A 17,855-nucleotide genomic window follows, 5' to 3' on the forward strand; every position below is an offset into this window, starting at 1 on the left:
TCAGGGAAGCCGTGCCCCACGTTCCAAGGTCAGGTCGGAGAAACAGCAGCGAGCAGGTAGCACTGGAGCCGCCTCAGCTGGTTCCTCCTGCACAGGCAGCTGGGTGACCCCCGCTTTGCCCTATGCCGCCTCCTGTCCCGCCAGCCCGCTCCTGGCTTCAGAGCAGGGCCTTAGCCCGGGGAGGAGCCTGCGCATTGCAGCTCGCAGAGTCCCCGCCTGAGAGGCTGGCCAAGGGCAGGCTCCGCACGAGGTGGCGCCCATTCAGGATCCCTAAAGGACCATAACCACGGTGCACAGCCAGGGGGTCAGCCGACGGGAACGAGGCAGAGAAGCAAACACTGACTCAAAAGAGCCATGTGCTGTTCTATTAACTTTTTAAAAAAATTTATTTGATGAGTAGAGTTACAGAGAGGGGCAGACAGAGGTCTTCCATCCATGGTTCAATCCCCAAATGGCTGCAATAGCTTGGGCTGGTCCAGGCCAAAGCCAGGAACTTCACCCAGGTCTCCCATGTGGGTGCAGGGTCCCAAGCACTCGGGCCATCTTTTGCTATTGCCCAGGCACATGAGCAGGGAGCTGGACAGGAAGTGGAACAGCTGGGACCAAACTGGTGCCCGTGTGGGATGCTGGTGTTGCAGGCAGTGGCTCAACCCACTGGGCCCCAGCACCATAGCTCCTGACTGGGAATGGCACCAGGAGGGCTGGGGTAGCAACTGGGTTCAAGCCCCGGGAGCTGCCACAAGGAATCACCGGTGGTCTCCCCACAACAGACAGAGAGCCTTCCGGAAGACAAACTGGTCACCCTGCTGTGCCGCGCGGCCAAGCCCACCTTCAACCCCGCCCAGGACCAGTGCCACGTGCTGCTGGCGCCCGTGCTGGGAAGCCACGCGGTGGTGGTCAAAGAGATCACCGTCAAGAGTGAGTTGAGGGCCAGGGGCGCCGAGGCCCTGCTGTGGGAGTGGGGCGGCGTGGGGGGAGTTCCACCCTGCTTCCGGCCCACCCAGAGAGCAGCCAGCGGTGCAGGCTCTGAGCTGGACACTGAGGCAGCCCCTCTCTCCACCCCCACAGCGAATCTGCTGCCCACGGCCGTGTTCGAGCTGCTGAAAGACAGATGGGATGACCTGAGAGAGGTACAGGCTGCCCCCCTGGGCTGGGACCCCCGTGTGGCCTCTCTCTCGTGGAGGAGCCTAGGCCGAGCAAACCCAGAGGGGGCCGGCCAGGCTGGGGCATGGTGGTCCAGGGCCTGACAGCTGCCCTCGTCCTTCCCGGCCAGGAGGGCGTCAGCGACATGCAGCTGGGGGACCAGGGGCCCCCGGAGGAGACTGAGGACCGCTTCAGCCTGCCGCTCATCATCACCATCGTCTGCATGGCCTCCTTCCTGCTGCTTGTCGCGGCCCTCTACGGCTGCTGCCACCAGCGCCTCTCCCATAGGAAGGACCAGGTGGGCGCCTCTTCCTCCCCGTACCCCAGCGGATCAGAGGGGGCGGGCAGACTGCCCTGGTACCTGTGGGAGCGGGAGTCAGCCTCATGCGTGGGCCTTGTTGTGCCCACGTCCTCACAGACCCTCGGACAGGCCCTCTGCTCTCGGGGAGGGAGCAGGCACGGCTGCCAGGTGTCCGTGGGGACATCTCTACAGTCCCGCCGGTTCACGCTGATGGATGGGTACCTGAAGGGGGTGGGGAGGGATCAGAAGACAGAGCCTGGAGGGCTGGCCTTTGTACGAGGCCCCCACCTGTGAGCGCTGAGTGCGCAGCTCAGCCAGACGGGGTCCCTGGGGCACCTGTATTCTAAAATCCCCTCCAATTCTGCCCTTTCCCGCTCCAGCAACGACTCACAGAGGAGCTGCAGACCGTGGAGAACGGTTACCACGACAACCCGACCCTGGAAGTGATGGAGACGTCGGCCGAGATGCAGGAGAAGAAGGTGGTCAACCTCAACGGGGAGCTGGGGGACAGCTGGATTGTCCCGCTGGACAACCTGACCAAGGACGACCTGGACGAGGAGGAGGACACGCACCTCTAACGGGCCTGCCGCCGCCCGCCCCCACCACTGCTCACTGACCACCTCAAGTGCCGCTGGGCCGGGGAGGACGCCCCCTCCCAGCGCCCCCAGGGCCTTACCTTTTCCTTCTCAAGCTGAACAGTCACAGTCCATGTAGATCCCTCCTGTAAGATAACCCACGAGTGCCTGAGCACAGTGCTGCTGGCAGGGGCCAGGCAGGATCAGGGCGAAGCAGCGGACCTCCAGGCCCAGGCTACTCACGGGACCCGCCCTTCTGTCCCATGCTCCTTTGCACCCATCTACACCGTGGTGCTCACTTGCGCCCTCTCTTGGGCACAGGGTGAAACTGCAGTTGGTGGGTGGGCTGGAATGGATAGGAGAGCAGGCCCAGACCTGGTTGGAGGTCTGCGTGGGGTCCGATGACTTGGAAGGACAGGTCCCCAGTTCTCATCTCTTTTCCTGCCTCGTCTGCCAGCAGTTCTTCCTTCTCCCCTTTTTTCCACTTGGTCCCAGGGCCCCTGGGGGTTTGCACAGGTCATTTCCTGACCTTGGACCTCTTGTTCTACATTCTGATTTCCTTACATTTGCTTAATGGAATTGGGACTTAGCCCAGACGGGCCTCCCAGTGTGAGCGAGTTCTGCCTACGGGGTCCACGGGGGAGCCCTGCACCCACACTGGTCGGTCACCCCCGGCTCTCCGGGGAGAGGCTCCCCAAGCTCTCCTATGGTCTTCCAACCTCTCCCCTCCCAGGGACTAAAAGCTGCAGTAGCTTCTGAAAGCAAAGTGTTCCTCTTTTTCAGTTCACTGACCAGGGTGAATCCCAGAGCAGGACAGGCCCCGCCGAGGGCCCCCATCCGCCCAGTCGTGTCTTACCGGACAATCCCCTGGAACAGCCAGGAAGATGGGCATGACTCCCCACTGCATAGAGAACTCAGGGACTTCTCAAGTTGCTGAGGGTTTTGTTCTGTTTGTTTGCATGCATGTTTGTTTTCTAACCCAGCCCTCCACTGCCAAAGGCCAAAGCTCAAATGACCAGAGACTCAGCTAATCCGGGTCTGGTTCTCCTGTGGCCTCAGAGGAAAGCAGGCCCAGGATATGCAGTGCACGCTAAGGTGTGTAACTCACCGTGCTGTTTGTCTTTTCCGTAACCCGCTGGGGCTACTGGGGGCATCTCAGGGAAGCACAAAGCCATGTCCGTTCCCCAACACGGGAGGCCTGTGTGTGGGCTCGGCAGCCCGCTGGCGCGTAGAAGGCAGAGTGAGGTTTAAGCTGATCTGAGAAGGGGGAGTCCTGCCTAGAATCTGGAACTCGGACCATGGCCTTTATTGTGCTGGGCACGAGTCACCTGGAACCCACTAGGAAAATGGCAGAACTGCTTAGGGGAACGAAAATCGTCATTTCAGGGCTAAAGGCCACTCCTACTCCAGGGTCCTAGAGGCAGGGCCAGGCTGCACTGGTTAGAATGAATCAGGCTTTCTGGTTTTTAAAAGGGGGTGGGATGGGCTGGGGGAAGAGCCTCCCTGATGCAGGCTGTAGCCATTTCCTATCCTAGAGAAAGAGAAAGGTCAGAGTCAAGGGTGGCCTCTCCAGTTTCCCGAGAGTTGGGGAATGCTAGGCCCAAGCATCCGCTCTGACTCTCTAGCAGCTGGAGGTGCGGGCTGGACAACTGTGCAACATTATGCTGGAAAGCAGTCTCTCAGCTTCTGCACCTGCCCCTGGGAGAGAGGTCAGACGGGATTGTTTCTCCTGTGCTGGTTCGGGGTCACGTTCCCCAGCCAGGGCATTCGACAAAGGCAGAAAATATGCCTGGGCTGCAGCTCTGAGAGATGACTGGCAGGGACTGGAGAGCAGGAAGCTGGCCTGGTGAGAAGAATGGCCGTGCAGTGTCCATGGAGAGCCTGGGACAGCTTTTGTCCCAGGACGGCCACCGGGGCTCCTGCCTTTTAGGCATCTTCAGAATCCAGTACGTAGCCTTGGCTTTCTCTTGCCAAGGCCACGTTACCATGCACCTGTGGAGGTCATTTTCTTTCCCTGTCTTTTCTGGATTCGAAATGCTGTCCGATCACTGAGATCACGGGGCTGAGACGAGGTGAGAGGAATGCCAGGCGCTCGGCAGGACTGTAGACAAGTACCAAAGAGAGCTTAGGAACTGTTTCTTTCGGTGACAAACCGGAGGTCTGCCGGCAGCCTGGGCGGTGCTGACGGAGGAGGTACAGAGCATGGCACGGGCCTGACCCAGTCCAGGCACCAGACTGGCCCCTGGCTGGAGGAGAGCTAGCAGAGAGCTTCAACACTTCTTGGGCTTTCTCTTTGACAATATACTGGAGAAACTTATATATGTTATTTTTTTTGGTTATGTAAATACAGTGGCCACGTGTTAATCTATCTTGCACTGCTTTAAGTGAATATACTTTGAAAAAAACATGTGTTAGCTAGGAGAGACGGCTAAGCTCTTTCTCTGAACACGAATGTAAATGTCTATCCTACTAGAAATGACAACTGTTTTTTTTTTTTTTTTTAAATGTTACGTTAACAAGACAAGTTGGTGACAGAGTATTTGTCTTGTAGATCGGGCATTTTTATTTTAAAATGTGACCCTTGCCCCCTCCCCATCCCACTACAGTAAGGGCTGGAGTCAGCTCGCGATGGCTGGACTGTGACGCTCTAGTGGGAGGTCTAGTCCAATCTTATCCTGACTCTGAAACCCTCAGCGACATGCTAAACTCCCGGGGTTATTTAGACAGGATTGGAAGCTGCAGCCATAGCCTGCCCAGTACTTTGAGCCCCCAGAGTCAACAGCTTGCAGGCTGCCACTCGTGGGCACCAGACTGACACAGGGGAGGGAATTCCCCCCGCAATCCTCCCCGGCCCGCCCCCTTCTTACCCGGGGAAGGCCAGGGAGGGCACGAAGACAACGGCCACTCCTCAGGCCGCATACCCGTCCTGAGTCGGCGATGTTGGAGGAGGAGTCTTTCTGCCAACACTGTTGAATGAACTTTCCCAGGTGGAACTTCTCCCCGCAGGACGAAGGACCAAAGGGAACAAGACAGGGGGAGCGGAGATGGCAGAGTAAAACCACAGCATAGCTTTTGTCACTGTCACAGCTGACCTCCTCGGGCCTACTGAGAACCCGACACCAAGGGGGAGGGGACACTGCTACTTGATGTGGGTCTTATTGTTGTTATTGTTAGTTAAGTGTTAAACATTTTGCCCAGGAGACTGGGAAGCAGATGTCTTAGTGGACAGGGGTCTGAAGTACACTGGACTTTATGGAGAAACTTGTTTGTAAAGACTTATAATTATTGCATTTTCTTACAAAAAATATATTTTGGAAAACTGTACACTATTAAAGTGCTTTTGTGGAAAGCTGGCTCAAGCCCCCTCATTTCTGCTCTGATTGCCTTGAACTTGTCACTTGTGCTCGAGGCTCCTCTCCCAGCAGCTGAGGACATCAGATGACACGTGGGCACGGCCCTCTGTGCTCCTGGTTACCCTGCCCAACAGGTGCAGGGTGGGCGGGAGGAGGGGGATGAGTGGAGAGGTTTCCACCTTATCTCAGGCTACCCTACAGGACCTCACTTCCCCGGACACTTTATTTTAAAGTCAGTCGGACTTCTGCTCAGTGGTTCACGGCCCCTAACAGGATCTGCCTCTTGCCACGGAAGGTTTCTGCCCGTCTCTCTCTGCAGGTGCACAGGGGAGGCAGAGGGGTTTGGGAAAGGTTGACCCTGCGGCTATCTTGGTACCCTTTCTCTACGCAAGGGGGGACACTCCCGCGTTCCCAACTTACAGGAGGGAAACTGTTAGAGGGTCAGTGTTCCTAGTTGATGGACAAGTCTGCTTGCAGGCCTCCTGCAGTTCACAAAACATTTCTCACCTGTCTTGTTTAGCTGTGGAAGTAGCTGTCCCCAGATGGCTGCAACAGCCAGGGCTGGGCCAAAGTTCTGAGCTTTATCTGGGTCTCCCACATGGAAGGCTGGCGCACAAGTCCTCAGGCCAGGAGCTGGATTGGAAGGGAAGCAGCTGAGGCTTCAACCAACTCATACGGGATGCCTGCATTGCAGCCTGTGGCTGGTTGAAGCTTAAACTGCTTTGTCACAACGCCTCTGCCCCACGCTGGGACACGTTTTGAAATGTTTTACTCTTCCTCCCCTCCCCCTCTGCCTCGGCTAGAACTGTGAATCACCCCACCAAAGAGCCTAAGGCGGACGCTGAACACGGACCGCGGGTGAAAACACTGGCACAGAGACAAGACAAAAACACCAAAAACAAGCGTGGTTTTGGCCCCGTCTCTGCCCATAACAGGACCAGCCTTGTGCCACGGAAGGTTTCTGCCCGTCTCTCCTGTGGCTGCACAGGGAAGGCAGAAGGGGTTTGGGAAAGGTTATCTTGGTACCCTTTCTCTCTGCAAGGAGGGGGGACACTCCCGCATTCCCAACTTACAGGAGGGAAACTGTTAGAGGGTCAGTGTTCCTAGTTGCTGGCCTCCTGCAGTTCACAAAACATTTCTCACCTGTCTTGTTCAGCGGCGGAAGTAGGGAGGAACCCCAGGCCTTGACTCTGCATGTTTGCCCAAGTCCATGTTGATGTTCAAGTTCCAACAGCCACCAAATACGTTTCTGGAACGCTAACTGCTGTTAGTTTCCTTTCGTATGGAGTTCTGAAAGGCAGCTGGCGCCCTGCAGTGCCAGGGTATTCTGAGGTTAACCTCCAGGGTATGCCAGGGATACACAAGGCGGCCCGCTGCCAGAGCTCCCGCAGGACCGAGGCCGACAGAGTGACTCAGAGCTTATCATGGGCCACGAATCAGACCTAAGGCTCCGTTCCCTTCCTGAGTAGGCACTGACCCTGCTCTGCTCCCTGCTCTGCCAACCAAGACGTTCTCTCAGCTGTCAGCTTTAATTTGTTATGCCTGTTTGCCACTCGCAACCTCCCCATTCTATAAGCTCCTCCCCAAACCACTTACCTCAAGGAAGAAGTAAATAAGGAAGAGGACTGGCTGCTCCAATGAACACTAGTGACATGCTGAGTGCGCCACTTTACAGGTGGAAAACAGGATTTGCCGCCGATGTTTGCTAAACAGATGGAGAAAGTGGGGCAGAGAGGTGGAGACCGTGCCCAGCGCTACATGGACGTTACTAGTGGATCTGGAAATAAACAGCAGAATGCCTGGCTCCTGGGTGGCCTATCCTGTGGCCTAGGTTCACAGGGTGGTGATGCGACGCACGCTACCCACGCGCCAAGCGTCCTCCCCTCCCCTCTTAGGCACTGCCGACCATCAGAACTTTCTGGCGCTGTGCTGGGCAGCTCACTTGGACCAAGTTTTTTTCCCCTCTTCCCTAGGAACATCTCTGCTTGGATGTGGCTGGGTCCCCTTCTCCTGGGTGGGTGTCCAGCAAGAGGGAAGCCCTCCAGGGGCAGAACAGCTGTACAGCGGGGAGGCTGGGAATCGCCTCTGCTGGCTCACCTTCCTGAGGTTGCACAGAGCCCCCAGTCTCCACTCTCTGTTCCTTTGCTCCTTCCAAGACACGCAGAGGGCAAAGGAGGTGATATAACACACGGTGCTAAAGGAAGGAGTCAGCAAGTCGTGTGCAAACTCGAGGGCGGGCTGACAGCACAGGTCCCGAGAGAGCCATCGGCCACCCTTTCCAGGGATGCCTTCAGCCTTCAGGGGTTAAAAGTGAAGAATGGAACAATATTTTCCTTTTTAATTTCTATGGATTCTGTGGTTGCCAGTTAGGAGGAGTACGGTCACTTGCCTACGAGAGCCGTATCCTCTCAGACAAGCACAACGTAGCGCCGCCAAACCTCGGGAGGTCCCCATACTCACGTGCTGTGGAGCAGCTGGCATGGCAGCCAAAGTCAGCGCCGAGCCCCCTGTGGCCACTCCTTCCCACCAGGAGCCAGAAACAAATAGATTCAGGGCGGTGCCCTACATCTCGAACCTTCGGTATGAACTCTCTGGAGGATTAACCAAGGAAAAGCCAGCTCCTTACCTTATCACTGTGCCTCATGTTTTCCTGTTTTGAAAACAAACTTTCGAGTTACACTCAGGGCACATCCTAGAAATGAGAACCATGTGGTGAGATATGGATTATTTGGTTTGTAACGCTGCAAACACACACCTCTATTAGGAATGAAACAAACAGTTCACTCCAGGCCACAGCATCCCCAAGACGACAGGCGGGGAGGGGAGACCTGCTTATGGGAGTCCATCTGGCCTCCGTATCTGGCTTCTGGCTCAGTTTATGGTTTTTCAAGGTTGGCCCGTATGTTACTTTCTCTCTGCTTTGGGGACAGAGACCAGGATTTTTCCAGCATGGTAAATGTCCAAGTTCTCTCCCTTTACTACCTGTCTACAATTAGTTTTCTATTTCAGGTCAGTTTCTTCTCCTAGTTCCTGAACTCTACAAAGATCTGGGATAGAGAGTCCCCATGTGAAAACTGCACAACCAGCCATTCATAGCAGATAGAAAAACATTTCCTCAATAAATAGCTGAGCAGTGTCTTTAGAAACAGAAGGTTCCTCCAGAAATTCCGAGAGTTCATTCATTTGAGCAGCATCCCAAGGGCCCTTCTACGGTGGGTCATGTTCCACCTCTGGGAGCCTGAAGAAAACCTTTTTGAGGGAAAAATACAACAACTACAGAAGCAAACACAGGTGACACCTTGTAAGGTCCATATATAACTTTTAATTAAGAAAATGAACAAAATACATTCTTTCTCCATATGTACATTACATACAACGTAATTCTACAATCGCAATTGTTCAGAGATCAATTTACTTATTCACATAGTAGTGTTAACACATGTACCAAACCTGGGATCAGAAATTTACATGTACTAAAAAACCAAATCCTAAAAAGCCCATATGGACTAAATTTAAAGCAAAGAGGATCAGAGGGAATGAGGAAGACCATAGAACACAACACAGCCCAACAATGACCTGGAACAATTAATGTCAGGACAGATCTGATACCCAGAAAGCACTGGTTGTAAAGCTCCCACCAGCTGATGCCATGCTTTCCACTTCTGACTTAGGGTACTTTAGGCTGTGGACCTAACCCCACTGACAGCAAAACCCAGCCAGAGTTTCCCCCTCCACACAATAAGGAGTCTCATCCAAAACATGGACCCTGTGCAAAGCTTCTGATTCTGAGCTGGTGTGCAGAAAAAGGAACATTGCTGATAGACACTGCTTAAGCACAGGAACTCCTGTTCCGTGGGCTCCTCACTGATAATTGTATTTTGTCTCTTTTGCTTCCCCCAGCCTCCCCGGCCTCTCGACAGCACCTCATCCATTGAGTCACTCCTAAACGGAAGGCTCCGCATGGTGTGGGTATGCTCCACTTCCCCCAGCGGTGCACTAACGTCCCAATTAGAAACATCAGGGGTCGAAGGATGAGATTCCCAGTGACCTGAGTGAGGCAGCTCCCCACAGCTCCCGGGTAGTAGCTGACACCCAGACGTCAGGGTTCAAGATACATATACAGAGAACTTTTTCAGACTATCTAGGAGAGGGTCATGAGTAAAATAACGTAATGAGGACAGGGGCAATGTGCTTGAGGTCTGGTTCTCCATGCCCACGGCATAAGACAATGAAAATGATTGAGAAAAAGTTTTTTGTTAATGTCTGTTTTCCTTAAACCTTCTCTGGCCTTTACCACGTTAATAATGATGGAAATCGGGGAAAAGACAGTGAGTCTCATCAGTCAACTAACAGTGGCTCCCCTTCTTCACACTTGGTCATTTTCTATGAAAATGCACTTTTGTAATCACAAGAATCAATGTTATCAAGTCCCATAAAAGATATTAAAATTCTCCAGCCTCCAGGTGAGCTGGGTGCTGTCCGTTACCCACTTCCAGTCCAGGACATGTTCTCACAAAAGGAGCCATCCACCGTGTGAGCACGGTCTGGGAAGCTGGTCTGCCCACTATGGGAGAGCTCTAACTTCCTTCTCAGTCTAATTCCCCATCAACTCTGGTTTTGAAGGTCTATCGCTATCAGAAGGGATCTTAATGTCTGGCTACTGAGGACTTCTAATTTATAAAAAAAAAATTCTAACATGTTCCTCAGGCTGCTTATAAATATGCCATTTTGGAAAGATAAGAACGCTGTTCCCTGGGCTGGCGCCGTGGCTCGATAGGCTAATCCTCCGCCTGCGGCGCCGGCACCCCGGGTTCTAGTCCCAGTTGGGGCACCAGATTCCGTCCTTTGGCTCCTCTTCCAGTCTAGCTCTCTGCTGTGGCCCGGGGAAGGCAGTGGAGGATGGCCCAAGTCCTTGGGCCTTGCACCCGCATGGGAGACCAGGAGAAGCACCTGGCTCCTGGCTTTGGATCGGCGCAGTGCACAGCGGCCATTGGAGGGTGAACCAACGGAAAAGGAAGACCTTTCTCTCTGTCTCTCTCACTGTCCACTCTGTCAAAAAAAAAAAAAAAAAAAAAAAAAATGCTGTTTCCAAAACCGCGACTGGCAAAGGCACAGTTGACTTAGCTTTCCCATGCTCATCTTCTGTGGCTGAAGACTCTGGGCATGGCGGCACGGGAAGCAGTTTCATTAAGAACAAAGTGTATGTGCTTCCAGGAAGAGATCTGCTCACGTCATTACGCAATTCCTAAACTGAGCTGAAGAGTGTGCATAAAAGACAAATAACACCACAGTCCAATTTAATTCACTTCAAAAGACACACACAAGTCAAAAAACGGGCTGGCTTAAAGGTGACACAAGCACAACATCGCTTGCCCAGGATAACTGTACTGCTTAGGAAAGGAAATCGCTTCTTTTCCCAGACGGATTCTTTACAATAAAGGGAGAAAACTGTTTATAACATCAGTCGCCAAAGTCATTTTGTCTAAGAGAGGAAAAAACAAGAATTTCAAGGAGATGAAGTATGTGACTTTTCAAACAGTGTATCTTCCCCTGTAGGAGACCATTCATATTTAACCTCATATTTTTCGGCCTTCCATATTCTACTGAGTTTCAGGTCGGGCTGACAATCACTTTCATGTCTTCTAATGTATTCAGTGTTTCCATGAGCACAGGTAACTTGTGTATGTAAAATTAAGCCTCAAAGTTAGACGTATCCTAGGACTCTGAACCTGTAAAGCCACGCGATGCTGTCCTGTTCCCCTGTGCATCTCAAAAGGTAAATACAGGGACTATAAGCAGTGTGCAAACATCTGATGGCCAGGCCAGGGTGGATGGGCTCCGCCAGCCCTTGGAACACACACATAAGTGGTCCACGCTACTGCTGCAATGGACCCAGAACACGAGCTAGAGACTGTCTCTAATGCAACCATTGTACAGATGTGCAGGGCACTGCAAGAATAAACCAAAATCATTAAACACTTCTAATGCCAAGCCCTGATTACATTTCTCTGCAAAGCAGAATAAACAAAAAACCTTGGGATTACATGTAGTTAATTTTAAAGCTTGCAAGCTAACATCAGTTCACTTCTGTGTGGGTTCAAAGTCATACATGAAGTCACAATATTCTATTTATTATTTAAATTTATATTTGAAAGGCAGAGAGAGAATGAGAGAGAATGAATCTCCCACCTGCCAGGGCTCAACCAGGCTGAAATCAGGAGCTCTGAACTCCACTTGGTCTCCCTAGAAGGAAGCTGCCTCCCACGTAGGGTTTGCCTCAGAAAAAGTTGGAATCAGCAGCAGGGCTGGCACACAGGCACTCCTGTATGGGATGCCGGCGTCCCAAGTGGAGGCTTACGTGCTGTACCAAACGTGTCACGTCTCAGAGGGCTGGAAAACGATGACCAAGTAATGACACAAAAGTAATGATGCTGCTAAACACTAAGAAGGCTTTCTTGAGATCTTCTAACAAGGAGAGAAATAAAGCTCAAAACTGGCGAGCTGAGCAGCTGCCGGCCTGCTCAGCACACTACACAGAGGGCTGCTTCCCATGAAGTACTGAATGGAACTGGAGAGCCATCTCCGCTGGTGTCTGACTTCACACCAAGCCCTGTGGGAGGCCAGGAAACAGCACATTAAAATGCTTTATTGCTGGCTTCTCTGTAGGAAACTGCTTAGCTGGGGCCGGCGCTGTGGCATAGCGGGTCAAGCCGCCACCTGTGTGCTGGCATCCCATATGGGCTCCGGTTCAAGTCCTGGCTGCTCCACTTCTGATCCAGCTCTCTGCTATGTCCTGGGAAGGCAGTGGAGGGTGGCCTAAGTCCTTGGACCTCTGTACCCACGTGGGAGACCTGGAGGAAAGTCCTGGCTCCTGATCAGCCCAGCTCTAGCCACTGTAGCCATTTGGAGAATGAACTAGCAGGAAGACCTTTCCGTCTCTCCTTCTCTCTCTCAAATAAATTTTAAAAAAAAGGAAGACATGATTCAATCACCTGCACTGCTGTCTTAGAACTGATCTACCTCCCGACCCAACACCCCAGCTCTACCCTTTCCTGTGGTCACTGCGGCCTCCACAGCCCTGGGAGAAAACCCACACAGAACTGTTTTCTGGCAAGCTTGACAATGTTGAGGACACCGTTGCCTATGAGCAAACCTCATTCCAAATACTGACTCTAATGCAGATGATTAACTAGAACCATCCTTTGAATTTTGTTTTAAAGTTGTGAGCTGAGTTCCAGTTCCAGATCTCTCTACCTGACAGAGAAAGGCAGGCAATGATGGGTTTTGCATGGAGGTATTTATGTACCACCAGAAAATCAGATTCACCTTAACATCTAATGACTCAGATGATTTTTACACTGGTTACAACTGAAAGTCAATTTAGTCATTTGGAATTGAGATTAAATTCACATTCTTCAGGGGAAGAGACATTTCTAAGGCCGCACTATTTTTGTTCAAGAAAAAAAAAGGAATACCAATAATTTCATGATCATTGAAACTATTCCTAATATGACTAGATCAATAACTGAAAGTCAATTCTTAACACAAATTCCAGATTCAACAGCATATAAATACTGTTCATAGGAGGTGGGACCAGAAGAAAATAGGCTAGAAAAAATACCATAGAGACTATAGGCAAACTGGAACGTCTGTTGGTATGCTGAATTCCATAAGCTCTCCTATAAAACTGCTCCTGTACTGACAGATGTAGGACAGTGCTTCCTAGTGCCAGGAAAGGGAGTCAACATGGACTCTTCCATCAAAGCTGCCCCGGGTGGGCCCCACCTCACGGTTAAGACACAGCTACAATGCCTGCAGCCCACTCTGGAGTGCCCGGGTTCAACTCCTGGCTCCAGCTTCCAGTGAAGACTCTGGGAGGCAGCAGGTGATGGCTCCTGTGGTTGGGTCCCATGTGAGGGACCTGGATTGAGTTCCTAGTTCCTGGCGTCAACCAGGCCCGACCCTGGGCATGGCAGGCATTTAGGGAGAAAATCAGAGAATGGGAGCATTCTGCCTTTCTCAAATTTCAAGAAAAAAGAGCTGCCACAGCAATGATCACTATCCTCAAATGAAAATGATCCAAGTATTTATTGCAGTATCTCAATGTTATTAATTCTGTAACATACAACTTCAATTTCACTCCCATCATAAACAAGAATGTAAACATGGAGAGCATGTTTGTTTCACAACAACACTGATCTTTCTTTCAAGCAGCAGCCATGCTACAAGAATCCCATCAAGTCTATGGCTATAACAGTCAAGAACAAAGTGACAGGAGCTGAGAAAAATCAATGTAAACAATTCACACTATTTGGTGAGTAGGAGCAAACGGAGGTTAAAAAAAGGTGTTAAGTGCAATCTCTAAAATAGTATTTATTCAGAAAAAGAAAAGGAGCGTTTGGTGAAGAAATCAATATATTGCAATAATGAGTGCCCCGCCCCTGTGATGACAACAGCAGCATTCAGCTGAGCTGGTTCGCTCCTTATTATTTCAACAAACTTAGAAAACTTCCCCCTTCAGCTGACATACCTCTAGACTGCAACTTTGGGATAACCAAGTCATCTCAGCATAAAACACATCACAGGTGTTACTTGACTAAAACAAAACAAAAACATTGTAGTTAAAAAAGAGTGCAGATTTCATCTCTAAGTACTGTCACATGCAGACCCGCGATGATCTCCCATGACTACAAACTGTCTCCAGGGAAGCCTGCACATCCCAGATCAAGGACGAGCCACTGTGTGAGAATCCACATTGTCCCAGCGTGAGAGTGCGGGCAGACATGCATTCTAAACCAAAGAAGGGTTAGGGAGATGTATTTTATTGCCACTTGACTTTCTTTAGAGTACACACGGTAGCGATTCCTCCCACAGAAACCACTGCCAACTGTAATTCTCACCTTTTGCAAAACATTCAACCAGCTAAGGGATTTCCCAGAACGAAAACAAAAACTCAAGAAAAAATTAAATGACCCACAATTACCCAGTGAATTCCATGTAGTGTTCAGGATAATTTTATGGCAAACTCTTTATGTAATTACCATAACATTTAATATAATCCAGAGAATAAAATGAGGAACATACTTCTTGCTAAGTGCTTTTTGATTATTCTCAACCTCTCACTAAATGATTCAGTGCCTCAAGCTAGTTTTCACTGTAAGTTAGATTCTAAAGCAGCACTTCATTAAGTGGAACTGTTAATGGATCTCCACACAGCACTTGGAAGGCAGCTGTGGAGATCCACTTTTCTGATAAGGTGGTACACACAGTATTATTTCACTTGAGCATGTAGTTTTACACACTTCAACCAGACATCGTGCTCTCAACTGGAAAAGACCGAGGGACTTAATTTTCTAACAGCTTTTACTTACTAGACACAGACAGGTCCGTTTTAGAGTTTAGTCTAAAAACATGACCTTGACAGAGGTTAACACTGTCTGTCGGCTTTCGCACACAGGAAGGCACTCGACTCTCAATCCCTCTACTGCAGAGAATGATGTACTTTGAATTACCAAGCCGGCCATGTGAGGTTCCTGTCATTTCACAAGATACCTTGCAAATGCATTTGAGAAGTGTCTTGCAAATCAGATCATTTCTCAAGAAGCACAGGCACTGCAAATGATATGAGAACTACTTTATTTCTTGCTGAAAATAATATATTCCACTGGGAAAAAGAAATCGGAGAGAAGTTGAAGCTAAGGACAAAATTAAGCAAACCATGTCCTGATAATTACGTGTCTAAGCATCAGCCAGTATTTCGATTCGGGACTAAGTTAAAAATCAAAGAAAGTAAAGCATATATGTAGTTACCTAAACAAAACTTATCTATCCAAATACAAATTATAAACTTAAATTACAGTACACTACTGGAATTCTTGGAAATACACACAGTTCCTCACTAACTCCATGATTGAGACCAGGGTTCTAAGGTGAAAATAACGTGAGCAGCTTTGCAGTCTTGCTCACGGGTATGTGAGCCCTGCATTCCCGGCAAACATTCCAGTGATGCCCGACGAAGCCGACTTATCTAGTGAGCTGCCGCCTCACTTCGGAAATGGGCCACCATGATTCAACTCCATTTCAACACAGTAGTGCCAAAAATTCCAAAAAACGAAGGGGGAAATTTCCATCTACGCAAAATGAGGAAAGATGAAACTGAAACAAGCACATATTTATGTAAAGCAGATTTTTAAAACAAAAGCCAGTAGAGACATGATTAGGGGAAAACAAAAGCAAAATCACTGAGGTCAAGAATTGAGTTCCCTCCAAATAATATGAGTGTAAGGAACTGACCAAAAAAGTTATAAAGAAAGCACTATAGACAAAAGGCGAGGGCAGCCAGCTTCATTTGGTTAATGTTTTAAAGTACCGGGGTTCACAGTAAGCAAAACCAGAGCTTCTAAATCTAGACAGCGGTATTAAGTTCATCCCTGTCAACCTCTGACTTGCACCTGTCTTCACAAAATGAGATTCAACAGGCTACCATATTAGTTACACTAATATTTTTTGTCCTGGACTGTTACTCAGGGGAATCATTTTATGGAACTGTACAAGTGCAAGTAAACTGTATTTATTTAACTATAATCGATTGGTCATTCCACATCTACACAATTTGGAACCTGCTGAATTATACAGAATACATTTCACAAGATAAGGTAGGGAATAACTTGTGTAAGAAATCACTAGTGATTGCTTTGGGATAACTCGAAAGCCACTGATGGCTCAAGACAGAACCAGCAAAAATACTTGTGTCCATAAAGACAGAGGGAAGATGGATCTCAAAGTCTGATTCCTACACATGACACTTCTTCAAAGTGCAGGTCACTCTCTTCTCTCTCGTGACGCCTAACCTTGCCACACAGGCACACACTCAGCTCCATGAGTCATTCAGTCTTCAGAGCTGACTGATGGACACGTACTATACTGAGTCTGCTTCCAGCGTGGTGGCTGTCGGGCGCACACAGAACTCTTGCTGAGCAAATGTGAACACTAACCAGATGCAGCTTTCCCACACTGCATTCCATAGCACCTTGCTGAAAGATATGTGCCTCTCTCCCCTGCAAACAACTGGAATTGTGGCAAAGACCATCTGTCATGCCTTTCTGTTTAATGAAAAAATATTCTTTTTCTCCATTTAAAAAAGCCCAGTCTATGTGCTTAAGAACTGCTGCTAGGTGCACACCAGTGGACAACCACAAACCATTATTCTTCAAAATATCAGTATACAGAAGCAGATGTAGAGTCAATGTGTATGGGGAAAAAAGAAAAGGGTGGCTCTAGAAATGGGCTTCCCAAATGAAAATGCTACAAAGACACAGCACAAACCAACCTGTGCCCTAGAGCCACTGTCTTCCAAAATGGCTACAAAGAGATGAAGGACACCTTAGTCACCCTAGATCCCTCCTGCTTGTCATTTCTGGAATGGCTCTTAAAGGGTCCACACTAAGGTCTCCTCAGTTTAAAGTTCTGTGACTAAAAGCCAGATGACACTATAGTATCCACTATAAAATGTTTCATTGTAGAAATATTATACACCAATCTCAGATGGGTGTCCAGGTCAGTCTTGGATTTCGCTTCTTTGTTCTACGGCAGAGTGCAAACTTGAGCTCTCGGTTCTGCCTATTCTTTACTGTGCTACAACACTGACACAACATCACCTTCACATACAGCCACTGTCGTACAGTACTACGTATCTGTTGAGAACGAGGTAAACAAGCGACACCACTCACAAGCAGTTGTGTGATGTGAGATAAAAGTGAAATCGGAAGGGAAGAAAAAGAAGGAAGCTAGCCAAAAAAATCCAGCAAAGTCCAAAGTTCTTACAGCACTGAATGTTAACAGTGCTCAGCTCCCCAGTTCAAAAAAAGAAAGAGAAATAAAACTCGGAGAAGGGTGAACTGCCTATTTTTTCTCTTATATTCATTAATTCTTAAAAGTTAAAGTAAGAAAAAATATATGTATATATTTAAATGGAAAGTATACCAATTTCACTTTATTAGCCTAGTTTGGGATAGGATGAGGAGAAGGGGGTTGCGGTCAGGCGTGAGAGAAGAGGATTAAAACTCGTGACGGTACAGATCCCTTGCAGACTCTGGTGCAGGCCTCCATCACAGCGCAGTGGCGGCCCAGAGTCGCAGTCCAAGACGAAGCAGGCTCCGTTCTGCGCGTCCCCATCGAGCAGCCCTTCGGTTACAGCGTGATGAGGTCTACCAAGTTGCCTTTGGGTGGAGTCATACTGTCAGGAAAGAAATTTACTAAGGTGTCAAAGAGCTGAGTTCGTTGAGCATAGGTGTGATCCACGTCGGAAAAGCCTGGGGCAGGAGAGAGAAAGCAATTCAGCCACTGTGTTAAAACTCAACCTGTACCAGACAAGCTCTTCGGAACCAGCAGCAATGAGTCACCGACAGACCAGAGTCTACCGAATCCTTCCCGGTTTCTCTACCTGGCAGTGCTCTGATCCCAGTAAAGGAACCAGACTTTCCT

The 17,855-nt window shown here is 49.6% G+C and overlaps 2 protein-coding genes and 1 long non-coding RNA gene across 6 annotated transcripts in view; 1 reads left to right on the forward strand and 2 right to left on the reverse strand.

The window, feature by feature from the left end:
• Positions 1-2,132, forward strand: part of PODXL (podocalyxin like) — a 38,526-nt gene extending 36,394 nt beyond the window's left edge. Inside the window, exons 6-9 of the mRNA XM_062199057.1 lie at positions 775-918; positions 1,069-1,130; positions 1,274-1,441; positions 1,825-2,132. Of these exons, the coding sequence (XP_062055041.1) occupies positions 775-918; positions 1,069-1,130; positions 1,274-1,441; positions 1,825-2,022 (572 nt within the window). The 3' untranslated portion in view covers positions 2,023-2,132. The remainder of the gene's footprint in view (positions 1-774; positions 919-1,068; positions 1,131-1,273; positions 1,442-1,824) is intronic.
• On the reverse strand, positions 1,908-7,098 carry LOC133765562 (uncharacterized). The gene is made up of 5 exons (XR_009866612.1): positions 6,516-7,098; positions 5,880-6,005; positions 4,887-5,012; positions 2,121-3,357; positions 1,908-1,992 (listed from the first exon to the last, which is right to left on the reverse strand). It is a non-coding gene; the product is annotated as an uncharacterized LOC133765562 (long non-coding RNA).
• Positions 7,099-8,662: 1,564 nt separating this feature from the next.
• MKLN1 (muskelin 1) overlaps positions 8,663-17,855 on the reverse strand; it is a 361,241-nt gene continuing 352,048 nt past the window's right edge. For 2 of the 4 annotated variants that reach the window (XM_062199265.1, XM_062199202.1), the window contains one exon: positions 8,663-17,683. In XM_062199265.1, the coding sequence (XP_062055249.1) occupies positions 17,562-17,683 (122 nt within the window). In that variant the 3' untranslated portion in view covers positions 8,663-17,561. The remainder of the gene's footprint in view (positions 17,684-17,855) is intronic. The other 2 variants (XM_062199325.1, XM_062199381.1) reach the window with 1 other exon arrangement.

Source organism: Lepus europaeus, chromosome 1, assembly GCF_033115175.1.
Source record: "Lepus europaeus isolate LE1 chromosome 1, mLepTim1.pri, whole genome shotgun sequence".
Taxonomy (NCBI): Eukaryota; Metazoa; Chordata; class Mammalia; order Lagomorpha; family Leporidae; genus Lepus; species Lepus europaeus.